This window comes from Chionomys nivalis, chromosome 22 (assembly GCF_950005125.1).
Source record: "Chionomys nivalis chromosome 22, mChiNiv1.1, whole genome shotgun sequence".
Lineage (NCBI taxonomy): Eukaryota > Metazoa > Chordata > Mammalia > Rodentia > Cricetidae > Chionomys > Chionomys nivalis.
Genome location: NC_080107.1, coordinates 29133276 through 29147561, shown reverse-complemented (window position 1 = coordinate 29147561; position 14286 = coordinate 29133276). Strand labels below are relative to the sequence as shown.

Here is a 14286-nt window from a genome sequence, read left to right as displayed (position 1 = left end):
GCAGAGCAGCCCTTGAGATGTTCCCCCAAAAGGCGTACTCTCAAAGAACACATGTCTACTGAAATACCATTTTCTCCACCGCTCCTCCCCCCACTGGGCCAAGGTGCCCCCACCTCCCAGCCCCTCCGCTTTCTGCAGATGAAGCATTAGATTTGGGAAGCAAGGTTGAATTATTTACTTAAGGTCACACTGCTAAACGGGAATCAGACTGGAGCTAAGTGTTTAATTCTCCAGGCTACTGATCCAAATCTTCACCCAGTATGTGAGCCGCTTGCAAGTGCATTTGCATCTTGAGGGAGAAGGGGCAGCGGAGGGGAGTCTAGGAGGTGGCCTGGCCCTGTGCAGTCTGCCTTAAGGACAGGCTTCAGCATGCCTTCCCCCCCTCCTGCACCTGCCCCATCTGATCACACCTTGAGCTTCCCCTGGACATGGTTCTGATTAATCTCCCTCAAAACATCGTGGGGAAAGAGAGGGAAGAAAGGGAGGGGGAGAGAGAGAATGCCAGTGCCTGAGTCCCTGCCTGGGGAGCTTGCTCAGCTCGGTATCTGGGTGCTTCTGATTTCCTTCACACAATCCTGTGGTCTCAGCCCCACAGAAAGCCTGGTTTATGAGCACTGGCGTGATGCGAAATACATTAGACAGGCCGGGCATTGGTGGCGCACGCCTTTAATCCCAGCACTCGGGAGGCAGAGGCAGGCGGATCTCTGTGAGTTCGAGGCCAGCCTGGTCTACGAAGGGAGTTCCAGGACAGGCTCCAAAACCACAGAGAAACCCTGTCTCGAAAAAAACAAAACAAAACAAAACAAAAAAAAAAAACAACAAAAAAAAAGAAATACATTAGACATTCCTGTCTTAGAGTTCCTATTGCTGGGATAAAACGCTAAGAGCATAAGCAACCTGGGGAGGAAAGGGTTTATTTCAGCTTACGGTTTACAGTTCACATCACCCAGGGAGGTCAGGACAGGAACTTAAGGCAGTGGCCATGGAGGGATGCTGCTTACTGGCTTGCTCCTCATGGCTTACTCAGCCTGCTTTCCTTTTCTTTTTTTGTTATTTTGTTTTTGTTTTTCAAGCTAGCATTTCTCCATTTAGCCCTGGGCAGTCCTGCAACTTGCTCTGCAGACCAGGCTGGCCTCGCATTCACAGAGATCCACCTGCCTCTGCCTCCCAAGTGCTGGGATGAAAGGTGTGCATTACCACCCGCTAGCTCAGCCTGCTTTCTTACAGCACCCAGGACCAGTCCAGGGATGGTAGCAGCCCTCCCCTGTGAGTTAGTCCCTCTCACATCCACATCAACCATCAGTTTAAAAAAAATACACTGCAGGGCAGATCTTCTGGAGACAGTTCCTCGGGTGAGAGCCCCTCTTCCCAAATGACTTTAACTCCTGTCATGTCGACATGAATCTGGCCGGCACAACCCCCAACCAGATGATGATTTCCTATCTGCACACAGCCTGAGTGGTACTCTTCGCAGCGCTTGTCTGAACATCCCACAGACCCGGGGCTGTCCCCACAAGCAGCTGCTCTCCTTGGAAGATAGCTTCGGGCACCTTGGGGCGTCGGGGGTGGGAGCGAGGGCTTGAAATGGCCAAATAGTTACCTGAGTGAACAGCTGTCCTCTGGGTAGTTACAGAAGCAAAATCTGTGAAAGGGCCCTCTCTCTCTCTCTCTCTCTCTCTCTCTCTCTCTCTCATCTCAGCATCACTCTTTCCCCAGTGTCATTGTTTCCTCCACAGAAGCCCTTGCACACAAACTAACTACAAATACACCCTCAAAGCCTTTGTTTCATTTCGTGCTTCCTAGCTGCTCTCCAGAAATCAGTTTTCAGTTGGGCCAAGAAGAAGCTGTGAGCCTGTTCTCTGATCCCCAAATCCTCCCGAATCGCCGCCTTTATTGCGCAGAACTAATGGGGCTGGAACCGACCCAGGGCTTTAGGCGGATGACTCAGAAAGTTGAAGCTGATCTGGAATATATTGCTTTTTTCCTCTCGATTTCAGTTTGAATCAGAAACTGCAGCTGGAGCAGGAGAGGCTGAGCTCTGACTATAACAAGCTGAAAATAGAGGACCAGGAGAGAGAAGTCAAACTGGAGAAACTCCTGTGAGTGCACCAGCATCCCGACTGCGTGTCCCTGGGAGGGCCTGAGAAACAGCCTCTGTGGTGGTGGCGGCCCGCCGGATTCAGGCTAGGGCCAGCCGTCAAAGCAGCAGTGGCTTTGTCTGTTCTTTGCTTAGCCTGGCTTCTTTGCCACAGGTGCGAATTACATCTGCCCCATTCTGGTTCTCCCTTGGTGGCTCATGGTTCCTTTCTGTCTCTCAGGTTGCTCAACGATAAAAGGGACCAAGCCAGGGAGGACCTCAAAGGGCTGGAAGAGACCGTGGTGAGTTAGTTCCCAACTCAGTCCACTCTCAGAGGTCTGGTTTGTTTGCGATCTACTGAATTATTTATTCTATAATTTTATCTGCATCTGCCTTTCCTGTATAGCAGTTAGACACAAAACAATCTGTGGGAAACTGAGATTTGTAGATTTACTTCTAGCAGAAGTAATCCATTGGCTGGTTAGTCAGCCGTTAGCACTGTAGTCCTGAACTAACTTGAATGAGAGTTGAACTCCAGTGTACACCAGCTGCTGCACTTTGTGATTCCATTCAGCTTTCAATAGAGGTTTAACGAGCACCTCTGGAGGCTGGCACTTGTCTAGGTACGTGGGTCTATCAGTATGTAGTGTAGGGAAGTCTCCTTTGTAGATGCTGACCTCTATGAAGGGAGCCGAGGGGAAGAGTGTGGTGGGAAGAACATTCTGGAAGCAGTAACATGCGGCATGTGGAGGTAACAGGGATGGCAGCGTGCGGCTGGGTGAAGGAGAGTAGGAGACAGGCCTAAGAGGACAGACAAAGCTGGGACAGGTGCCTTGGAGGAAGACCAGAGAGAAGAGCAGTAGATGCCACAGGCCTCTGGGAGGCTCTGTACTTGAAATCACTCTTAGGTTTCTCCATGCTGTGTCTACAGCCGCTGGCTTCCTCTGCCAACATTGGTCTCTGGGACTATGCAGGCTAGCAGCTTGATCCCACGTTGCAGCTGTGACCTCCCACATACCGTTCTAACACCAGCAGAATATGGTGCGTGTTTATACTCCGCAGCCCTTTCTGAGCCCACTCCTGGGTCATGTGGTTTATGTGGGGCAGAGCCCATCCCCACATCAGACGCCCAACCCAGAGAGTCAGACTGTAGGCAGATGGCCACGTCCATCTGGGACTGAGGCTGCATGCCGGCTCCTGGGCCGGGACAAACTGCTCCTCTGAGGAATGAGGACACAGGCCTTGGGGACAGAGGTCAGATGCCTGTGCTTCAAGGGTGAAGTCTGTAGGGAAAGCAGCCACAAAGCCAGGCAATTGTTTCAACTACGTTGTTTAGTGGAGCAGTGCAGTTCATAACTCAATGTACTTAGAGAACTGCAGGAAATTTTTGAGCGTTGAAATTTGACTAGATTTCTGCCAGCAGGGAGGTGTGAAACTGGGATGTTCTCTACCTGTACCTCTGTGGACCTTCGTTTACCTTCCATGCTCCTGGGGTCCTCACACACGGCTTGTACATACAGATTGTGAGCGTACTGCACACTCATTTTCATGATGTCTTCCGGGCCTGGCCACATGCCCTGATTGTCCACGTGATGCTCATATACATTCCTAGGCACTCACACCCATCTGCATCTTTTCTCTTTCAAACACGTTTTGCTCATTTACACAAGTTGTTACGTACTTTAAACTCACAGTTGCTTGCCTTTTCTTTTCCTTCCCCTCACACTTACAGACCGATCTGCACAAGTGCTCAGTAAACTCACATGAGGAAGGTCATTGATTAAAAAAATAAAAAAAAAACTGCTTGGCCCTCATAGGTTAGAACATAGGTGGGTAGAGTAGACAGAGCGGAATGCTGGGAGGAAGAGGAAGTGAGCTCAGACTCGATAGCTCTCTCTGGGTCAGAGATGCAGCCAGCCGCCAGGTCAGACATGCTGAATCTTTCCCGGTAAGACTGGTGCTGCACAGATTATTAGACATGGGTTGATCGGGATATGAAAATTAGCCAATAAGGGCTAGAGCTAATGGGTCAAGCAGTGTTTAAAAGAGTGCAGTTTGTGTGTTGTTATTTTGGGGCATAAGCTAGCCAGGCGGCCCAGGAGCTGGGGCGGCAGGAACGCAGCCCGCAGCTCCCACTACAGTCTACACACAGTCACAGTTCACACTCATGCTGACTCAAGCAAGTCACTCTCATGGTCTCTCTCTCTCTCTCTCTCTCTCTCTCTCTCTCTCTCTCTCACACACACACACACACACACACACATGCGCACACCACTCTCTTCCCCCCACTCCCTCACATCCAGACTTATTCACATTCTCACACTCACACGCTTCCTTGTTCCAGTCCCTGTGAGCATGATAAAGGATTACTAGCCCATTCCTCTGCGTTTTGGGATTCTTGGCTGTGTATTAAATTACCTGTTTTCTAGTGGCCTCCACTATCTACTTGATTATTCTCGCTCCTTTCCTCCCACAAGCTTATTTTCTTAGTAATGTGGCTGCGCCTACACACGCTCACTCTCAAGGGCTGCCCCCCACATCCACACATGTCCTTCCACCCCACACACAAGGACAAACCATGGTGGTTCCTTTTCATCTTCCTCTTTCCCTTACCACCCCCACACCCTCTTCCTTATATCCAGGACTAGATTCCTGCAGCTGTTTTAGACTCAAATGTTTGTCCTTTGCTTTGGATCCTTCCCAAGCTGAGCTGTAGATCGTCTTCAGAGACAGGCTCTTGCTGTCCTTGGCTGTCCCTTCAGTTCTCAAGGCTTCCTATGCAAGCCTGCCCTACCTCGTGGTTGTTGTGGGGAGGGTTAGAATGCCGCAGCAGATTGCACTCTGGGAATCTCTCTGCAGACTGACCATCTATGGTGTCCTGTGGCTCGAGGCAGGATACTAACCGCTCCCTCTTGATCCCACCTCATGCCACACTGACCATTTCTCTAGTGCTGTCCTTAGGGTTCACCATGATCGGAAGCTTAGCCTCAAGCTCTTGAATAGAGGGCAGAAGCCGCTGATGGGAAAATAATTGATAGAAGCCAGAGGGAGAGGAATAATTATGAATGTGATGGAAGAAAGATCGTTGCTGCAGGAAGCCAAGCGCCAACTGCCCAAGTTTACAGCAGTATAAATAAATGTCTTAAATGCCTTTGCCTGTCCCCACCAAACTGTTCAAAATGAGAGAAAGGGGCCAGCTCAGGACCCTTAGGTGATAGCTACGTCCCCCGGAAAGGCCTGGCCTCCAGGCAGCGTGTCAAACCTTCTTGCGTTCCTTTTGTGTGGTGGTGGTTTTCATCAGAAAATATTAACTGTGATCAAAAGTAGGCAGAAATAAGGACCAACATGCAGGAAATTATAAACATTAAGGGATGTGGGGCTGAGCCCCCTCTGGCAGGGGTGGAGAGCAGCCTGGGTAATGGTGAGCAATGCAGTGTGCCCCTGTTCCTGTGCCGTGAGGCGACTCACTCGCAGATGGTGCTGTGTTCTCAATATTTGTAATATCAGAGCTGCGTGGCTTCCCGCAGAAAGCAATTTACCTCATCTGAGGATGCAATTGACTTCAGGTGCTTCTTATTTCAACACAGAATTGGACCTAATAATAAGGCCTTAAATTAACAGAGAATTGTATTTCAAGAAACTGTTTTTTCTTAACTCTGGGTCCTGTTTCTACCTTTTTAATGCTAGCATTCATCCCCGGACATCCTGTCAATTTATACAGATAAAAGCATTTAAAAGATTCTCCATCTACTTCTCACTTATAAGGAAATAGTTTACATGAAACTAATATCTCTTGTAGAAAACATATGAAGAACCAGCTTGGAAAGATGGTTCAGTAGTTAAGAACATTGACTACCTTTGTAGAGGACCTGAGTTCAGTTCCCAGCACCCATGTAGGGCAGCTCATAACCACCTATAATTTTAGCTCCAGAGGATCCAATGCCCTCTTCTCAAATCTTCCAGCACTTCATTCATATACATGTGTACACACACACACACTAAACCTTGAAAAGGATAGATGGGACAGTGGTGTACACCATTAATCTGAGCCTGAGAGAGACAGAGGCAGGAAGATCTCTATAAGTTTGAGGTCAACCAGAGCTACAGAAATTAAGACCCTTACTAATATATATAATGTAATGTGTGTGTGTGTGTGTGTGTGTGTGTGTGTAGACTAAGACTTGAATAAAAGGAAATGTTGTGATCTTCTGGTTTTGTTACCAAAGATTGCCAGGTTTGGTTCAGGCCCTCGTCTCATTATTTATAATCTTAGGTGTTTATTCATAGAAAATAATGAAGGAGGAAATTGCCAGCTCTTGTGCTATGAACTCCTATTAACTGTCTTACTGAGCATTTACTGTGAGCCAGAAACCTTCCTAAGGGCCGAACCTTCCTGTTTAGTCTTGACACCAGCAGCCAAAATCTCCTCATCTTTACCTTAAGAGAAAACACATAGGAAGCTCAGGTGATTTGCCCAGGACCACCAGATGGAGAGTCTGAGGGGTGCTCATCCCATAAGCTGATGATATGAGGCAAAAATCCTTGTGGTTTGGGCCAGTTGTGGGCGTAGAATCACGGGAAACGCCAGTGGTGGGCACAGAGTCATGGAAAATGCCAGTGGTGGGTGCAGAATCATGGGAGATGCCAGCCAGTTTGGGTGAGAAGAGCCACGGTTACCTTTTAATTTGGCTTGTTGGTATGATGTGTAATATTTATGTGGGAAGTAAATAAAACAAAAGCAGACCCCTTAACCCCCTCATCCTGGCAGGACTTCCTAAGGAGTTTTGTTTGGCTCTTTAAGAGTGAAGGAAACGTAGCTGGCGTCCCCAGGATCCTGCACCACACACGTGCTTTTGATAGCGGTGTGGGCTGAAGAGTAGGCAAGGCGCAGGCCACACCATGGCACCATCAGTATCACTGGCAGCTCCAGCAACACAGTGGTGGTGTCAGGGAGCTCATGACCTCTAGAGAAAATGTAATACCAGTTCAGTCCATCACCTCACGGATGCTACCTCTGAAAACTCTCTTTTTCAGTCTAGAGAACTGCAGACCCTTCACAACCTGCGCAAACTCTTTGTCCAGGATTTGACCACCCGTGTGAAAAAGGTGAGAGCTGTCATTTCTGAACGGGTGGAGGAAAGATGTCGGCCATGGGGTATCATCTCCAACTGAAATAGCACCTGCTCAAATTAAGGCTGGTTATACTTATAAATTAATTACCTCATGCCAGAGAACATTATTAAAAGAATGCACTAGGGGCTGAAATTACTTGGGAATATTTTACCATCTGATTTTCCTTCTAAGTAAAAGGAAGTTATAACACTGTCCCTGGCTGGTCTTTACTTAAAATGACATAGATTTGTCTGGCCCCTACTATGTGAAAGTCACTGTTTTGGACCAGAAAAGCCCGGAACATTCTTGTCAGAAAACAAAAGCATGGTCCCCTAGCGTACAGAAGTGAGATGGCCAGAGCCTCTTGTTTGTCCAGGCAATTGGTGAGGCACTTTAGTGTCTTGCTTATCCCAGGTCCCAGGCAGTAGGTTCTTCCTCTCTGTGTTGCAGGTGCAGATCTAGGCTCAGGTGTGATGGCAGGGCTGAAAAGAGGCATAAGTCTGAAAGTTCTCAAAATCCTGGTGAGCCTAGGGGATCTGTCTCCAGTGGGTCAGCTCAGAAATTTAAGACATGAAGCCAGAGTGTAATGGAGCAGGGGCTAGTGGAAGAGACATGAAAAGATTAAAGGAAGGTATTAAGAGAAGCATCTGAAAATGTTTAGTAAAGGCACATGCATGTTTGAGTGTGCATACATGTGTATGTACTCGAACACATGGGTGTATTTGAAGAAGTCAATGAGTAAAAAGGGAGCAGTTGATAGTACAGGCCTGGGGCAGAATTAACGGCACAAATGAGTAGGCTACTTAGTAAAGAGAAGGGAAGGCACTGAGTTTTCCAGAGGTCAGAGAGAGTCAGTCTGTAGCATTTTGCAGGAAACCCTAGGACGGTGGGAAGAGGCCACATCTGATGGCTGATGTCCTCAGTGGAGGAGGGGGGAGAATGTGGAGCTGGGGAAGATGAGATCAGATTCAGCCTGCTGTGGATGGAATGTACTAGAAATGAGCTAAGTGAGTTGCTGAGCAGTGGTGTGCGTGCCCAACAGAATACAGCGTGCAGTTGGCAAGCCCCTTTGGCAACATGGCTCTACAAGTTGGAATCTTGGTGATGCAAATATTGAAGGCAGAGAATCATGGGAGTTTTCAAAGCCTAAATGGCTGTGCTCAGTCCGCTGTATGATGACCACAGTCTACAAAGCCTGTGTTACCTTGGGGCCTGCACCAGAGAGGAAGATGAGGTCAATGTAGATGTGATGGACAGACTAGACAGGATGGGTATCTAATGAACACTTATGACAAAGAAGACCTCTGCCCCTGAGAGGAAGTGGAGTGTTGGTTAGATGAAAAGGTTAAGAGGACACCGGAACCCTCTGGTCTTATTTTATAAAACTTCCTAAGGATGACCCTACTTTTAGATTTTCAGCCTATGGGCCTCTGGCAGCTACGTCTAAATACATAATACACCCCCTGATCTGAGGAATTCAAGATAGGGGTGAGCTGAGCAGTCTGAGTTTTAACAAGCATCCCCAGGAATCTTGGAAGATAGCACGTTTGAGAGCGTGTATTTTGGGCTGAACTGACAGTGGAAACCATTACCCTTCTGGAGAAGGATGATTTCTTCCACAGTCACACCAGACAAACATGTTCTGCTATTTTTGCACTCAGGTTGTGTTTGCACATGTATTTCAATTTATCCATGCCCCCTCACTTGTCAAGAGTGTGCTGTTGTTGCCACTTTCAAGATCTGATAAATCCGGAGGATTTTCCCAGCACCTGGGTGCTGTGGTGCAGCTGAGACTGACTCACAGGGGGAGTGCATAGCTTTGGGTGTTTAAGAGACAACCTGAAGCCATCAGGATTTCCCAGCGGCAACAATGATTCTGACTGACAGGCTTGGTCCTGATGGCGAAGCTTAGCTGGAGTCTTATTTTCACACTGGTTCTTCTCAATAAGTTGTGAGCGCGTACTTTTGAAAAGAAGACTCTCTTTACCTGCAGGGAAGAGGCACATTTCATTAAAGAGAAATGTGTGCAGCGTACAAAAGCAGATCTGAAGGTATTCTCACCTGAGCTTTCTGAAGAGATTCTTCTCACAACAGTTAAGTGCAAGCCAAGCGAATTTGTCAGAAAGTCCACGGAGTGGACACTTTGACAGTTTCTCTTTGTTTTCACTTCTGGACTGTCTTTTGGGATTGGGGATTTTTCCTTATCAAGAGCTTTGATGTATCTTGAACGTGGGGTAGGTGAGTGGGGCAGCGGGGCGTGCCACTAACTGTCATGTATGTCCATGCAGAGCGTGGAGCTGGACAGTGACGACGGAGGGGGTAGCGCCGCCCAGAAGCAGAAGATCTCCTTCCTGGAGAATAACTTGGAACAGCTCACCAAGGTGCACAAGCAGGTGGGTGAGCTTGCTGTACCCCCCCCCCCACTCCCTCAACCTCTGCTCTCCCTTGGCTCAGCCTTGGTTGCTTGGCTGCAACACAGAACAGTTCTGAAATCGAACGTCTGTGCGTGGTTGGAGAATATGTGTGCTGTGTCCTTGAAAATCCCTGACTCTTGATTGTGAGTGGGGGTATGTACCCTGTGTTCCTGGCTACCAGGGAGGTGGGAGGATTACTTAAGTTTTTTGTTTGTTTAAGATATACTTATTTATTATGCATGCAGTATTCTGCCTGCTTTTATGCCAGCATACCAGAAGAGGGCACCAGCTCCTTATAGATGACTGTGAGCCACCATGTGGTTGCTGGGAATTGAACTCTGTACCTCTGGAAGAGCAGCCAGTGCTCTTCCCCTCTGAGCCACCTCTCCAGCCCCCCACTTAAAATTTTAATACCAGCCTGGGCACCATAGTAAGATCTTGTCACAACGCGACAACAAGATGGTAGGTCTAGGAGGAGTTAGGGTGAAGAGAAAGGAGTGGGTGTGATCCGAAAACATTATAAAATTTCTTAATAACCAAACAGAAAAGCCCGGGCCTTTAGGCCTCAGTAACTAACTTCATATATGAAAAACTTTCTTTGGCTAACAAGATGGCTCATTACATAGTTGTGTGCTGCCACGCTTGATGAGTCCATTCTCCGGAACCCATACTGTAGGGAAGAAAACTAACTTCCACAAATGTCCTCTGACCTCTGTATGTGCACCATAGAACACAAGTGCCTGCACACATACACGGTAAGACTACACACACACACACACACACACACACACACACACACATTAATGAGGCTGACTTCCTTTGACGAAATTCCCTTATATGGAATCTATATGTGGAAAACGAAAGGGGACACACACTCTAGGGCCTGGGGTGAGTGCTGAGCCTTGCGTTTCCATCTTGCCTTCCCCCTACCCTTGCATACTAACTGGCCTTGTGCTCTTCCCTGGCATCTCTGAGGCCCCTCTGTAGAACAGAAGTCTCCACAGAGTACATGTGCTGACTGAGCTGGTTCAGGTCCCTCATTTTACTGCCAAGGAGACAGCACTTCATTCCACAGATGGTGTGGTGGTTTGAATGAGAATGACCCCATAGACTGGAATGCCTAGTCACCTAACAGGGGCATTATGTTGAAAGGATTAGAAGGACTGGAGGTGTGGCCTTGTTGGAGGAGGTGTGTCACTGGGGGTGGGCCCCATGCCAAGCCCAGACTTTCTGTCTGCTGCTTGTAGATCAGGATGCAGAACTCTCGGATACTTCTCCAGCTCCGTGTCTGCCTGCATGCTGCATGCGTCCAATAATGATGATAATGCACTATATCATCTGAAGCCGTAGGCAAGCCCCAGTTAAACGCTTTCTTTTATAAGAAAGTGTCATGGTGTCTCCTCCCAGCAATAGAACAGTGTCTAAGACAGGTGGGGACCCAGAGACTGGAACCAGCAACCTGAGCTCTGTTGTTCTCATCTTGCCTTGGCCATCTTGGATGTCCCTTGGGATGGTTTTCCTGACATCTATCCAGAGTGACAGAGAGCGATAAACATGGCCAGGATGGCAGTGACTTAGGCAGGCCATTTGCCTCCCTTTCTTTCTGTAAATGTCAGCATGTCCGTGACTCTTTCCCTCTTAGGGTTTGGCGTAGGGTACAAATGGCCTAACTTTTGGGGCGAGATCTAACGGCACGGCATTTCTCTTCGACTTGTGAAGTTTGTTTCCGTAGAGCTGTTGGTGACATTTTCCCCAGAGAGAGGATGGGAGATCAACATAGCGAAATCACTCAAGCAAGCTGATAATGAGAAATACAGAAGCAAAGACCGCCAGGCATCTTGAAATCTGGCTCTGCAACTCATTATTTTATTCATGAATTCAAGGAATATTTATTAAAATCCAAGTCTGCCAGGCATGGAGCTGCTGCTGGCATAAGCAAAATAGGTCAGAACCAGAACAGGAGCAGCTTGCTCTGATACCTTTTTCTGATTTTTGATCCTTTCTCTGATTCATCTGGATTCCAGCAATTATAACTGGAGATTAAAGGGCCATGCCCTGGGCTCCGGCACTGCCATCGAGCTAGGCTGGGCGAGTCCCATGCAAGGCGATCTGCAGTCCCTATCTTAGGGCAGCATGTCCTGCAAACTTGCCTGCTCCTTAGGGATAATGCCAGTTCCTTGCCACAAAGGTATTTATGGATTGGTCCTGCTGTTCTTAGAATTTAAGGTAACTCAAGAGAAAAGATTAAGTACAATGATTTTTCTCTGTGTTTTCAGCCTTGAACGGGATGAGACAGGTTAGGTAGGGATGGAGGGGGATATCCAGCAGGATTCTGTTCTGAAGAAAGAAGACAGAAATAAAATCCTGCCAGACTCTCGTGGACCCTGTGGCACTTTCTTTTCTCATTCTTGTGACTAAATACCTGACAAGAAGCAACTTTAGGGAAAACAGATTTATTCTACATCACAGTTGGAAAGCAACAATCCATCATGGCAGGAGATGCATGGAGGCAGGATTAGTTAACAGCTGCAGGGCATTACTTGAGGTTTCAGGGTGCAAGCCTGGACCTTTGCCATCCCAACAAGCTAAGCTCAGCCGGTGTCATCAATAATAGCAATTAAAACGCTGAGCCGTGGTGAAAGGCAGAGAAATATTTAATCAGTGTGGTCACATTGGGAAGGGGAACAAGCAAGGAGGTCCACTGACACCCCTCACCCCAAATTCATTGTGGAGTATTTTCATGAGGTGTAGGTTTAAATAAAGGGCAAGGAAAACGTATAACTAAGCTGCCCTAGTCAAACTATGGTCCCGCCCATCACTGCACATTCTTTTCTCGCCTCTGCTTCCGGTATGTCTTACAAATTGTTAAAGCAGTCTGAGATCTCTTCCCGAGAAACAAGGTCCTCCTGGCTGGCACCAGGACTTCAGCCTTTCTACTTCACCAGCCCGAAACTTCTGGGGAGATTCCAATTCCTTGGGGATCATTGTCTCGATAGTCTGGTAACCAAAGGTAGGGACACAAGTGTCTCTCTTTAGAAGGTCTTCCCTCCGGCCAGGATGGCTGCAGTGACAGAAACTCCCTCACAATCGGGCAGATCAGGCGGCCGAGAGTCGAATGCTGGAGTTCATCAGGCTTTTTCTGTTTTTTATTTTTTTTATTTTTTCCCTCAGTCCAACATCCTGTAGGGTGATAATGCCCCTCATTCAGGATGGATCTTCCCCCATAGTTAAACCTTCCTGGAAATTATCGAAGGCATGCCTAGAGCTCTGATCATAAAGACAGTAAAGTGGACAGTTAGACACCATCAGTCTACCCCTCTCAACTGGACATCCAAAAAGATCAATTTTACTTCACTTTTAACTTTATTTTTATATTTTATGTCTATGGGTGTTTTGCTTGCATGTTTGTCTGAGCATCGTGTACATGCCTGGTGCCCAAGGAAGCCAGGCGAGGGTGCCAGATCTCTTGAAACTAAAGTTACAGTCAATTGTGTGCCACTTCATGGGTGGTGGGAATCGAACCTGGTCTTCTGCAGGAGCAAGCGCTCTCAACCACTGAGAAATCTCTCCAGCCCCTTGATCACATTTAAACCAAAACATTACACCTTGGTCCCTGAAGCTTCATAGCCATCAGCTGGGCAGGGGCACACATCTTTAATCCTAGCTCGTGGGAGGCAAAGCCAGGTGGATCTCTGTGAGTTCCAGACCAGCCTGATCTTCAAAGTGACTTTCAGAACAACCAGGGCTGTTACGAAGAGAAACCTTGACTCCAAAAAACACAAATAATAATAATAATAATAGAATATTTGTAGCTTTTTAAAAAAATATTTTATGCACATTGGTATTTTGCCTGCATGTTTGTCTGTGTGAGGGTGTCAGATTTTGGACTTACAGACAGTTGTGAGCTGCCATGTGGGTGCTGAGAATTGAACCCAAGTTCTCTGGAAGAGCAGTCAGTGCTCTTAACCACTGAGCCATCTCCCCAATCCTGATTCATAGCCATCTTATGATGTAAAATGCATTTAGCTCATCTCTCAGGGTCTTACCAACACCAACATTTTTGAAAGCCCAAGTTCAGAATCTGCCCTGAGACTAAAGTTAACATTTTAACTGTGAGCGCCTACAGGGGGATAACCAAAATGAAAAATTTTCAAAAGGAAGAAACAAGGGGAAAGCATAAAAATATTGGAACAACCCAAGTTAGAAACGCAGCAGGGCAAACACCAAGCCCTGCAGCTTTATATCCAGCATCTTGGGCTGTGATAGCCCACAACTCAGACTCTGTTGCCATGGCTACCTGTGACCTCTCTCTTGGGCTGGCTCTACTCAGTACCTGCACATCTGTAGATTTCCAGTATCCTGGTGTCTCCATTGCAGCTTGAGCTTCACCGTCACAGTGTATGCACAACTCAATCCTAAGTACCGTGCAGGTAATCTTTCTTCAGTACACACTGCCGGGCCTTACCGGCTTTATGGAACGCCAGTGCAAGCTTCTATGACACCTCCCCTCCCCGTTATATGTTACATGCCTCAAAAATCAGTATTGTGTAAATGGCTCAAAGTCCCGTTATCCCTCAAAATGTAGTCTTACCCCATCGGACCACAGCTGCAGTGATCTCTGTGTGTCTACCAGGCTGAGCCTGTAAAAACTCTCCCCTGGGTGGCCCTACCCAAGCAGTATGC

The 14286-nt window shown here is 47.6% G+C and overlaps 1 protein-coding gene across 1 annotated transcript in view; it reads left to right on the top strand.

Annotated features, from left to right (window-relative positions):
- Kif5c (kinesin family member 5C) overlaps positions 1-14286 on the top strand; it is a 153840-nt gene that overhangs the window by 120295 nt on the left and 19259 nt on the right. The window contains exons 20-23 of the mRNA XM_057754671.1: positions 1998-2099; positions 2319-2379; positions 7112-7183; positions 9478-9582. Of these exons, the coding sequence (XP_057610654.1) occupies positions 1998-2099; positions 2319-2379; positions 7112-7183; positions 9478-9582 (340 nt within the window). The remainder of the gene's footprint in view (positions 1-1997; positions 2100-2318; positions 2380-7111; positions 7184-9477; positions 9583-14286) is intronic.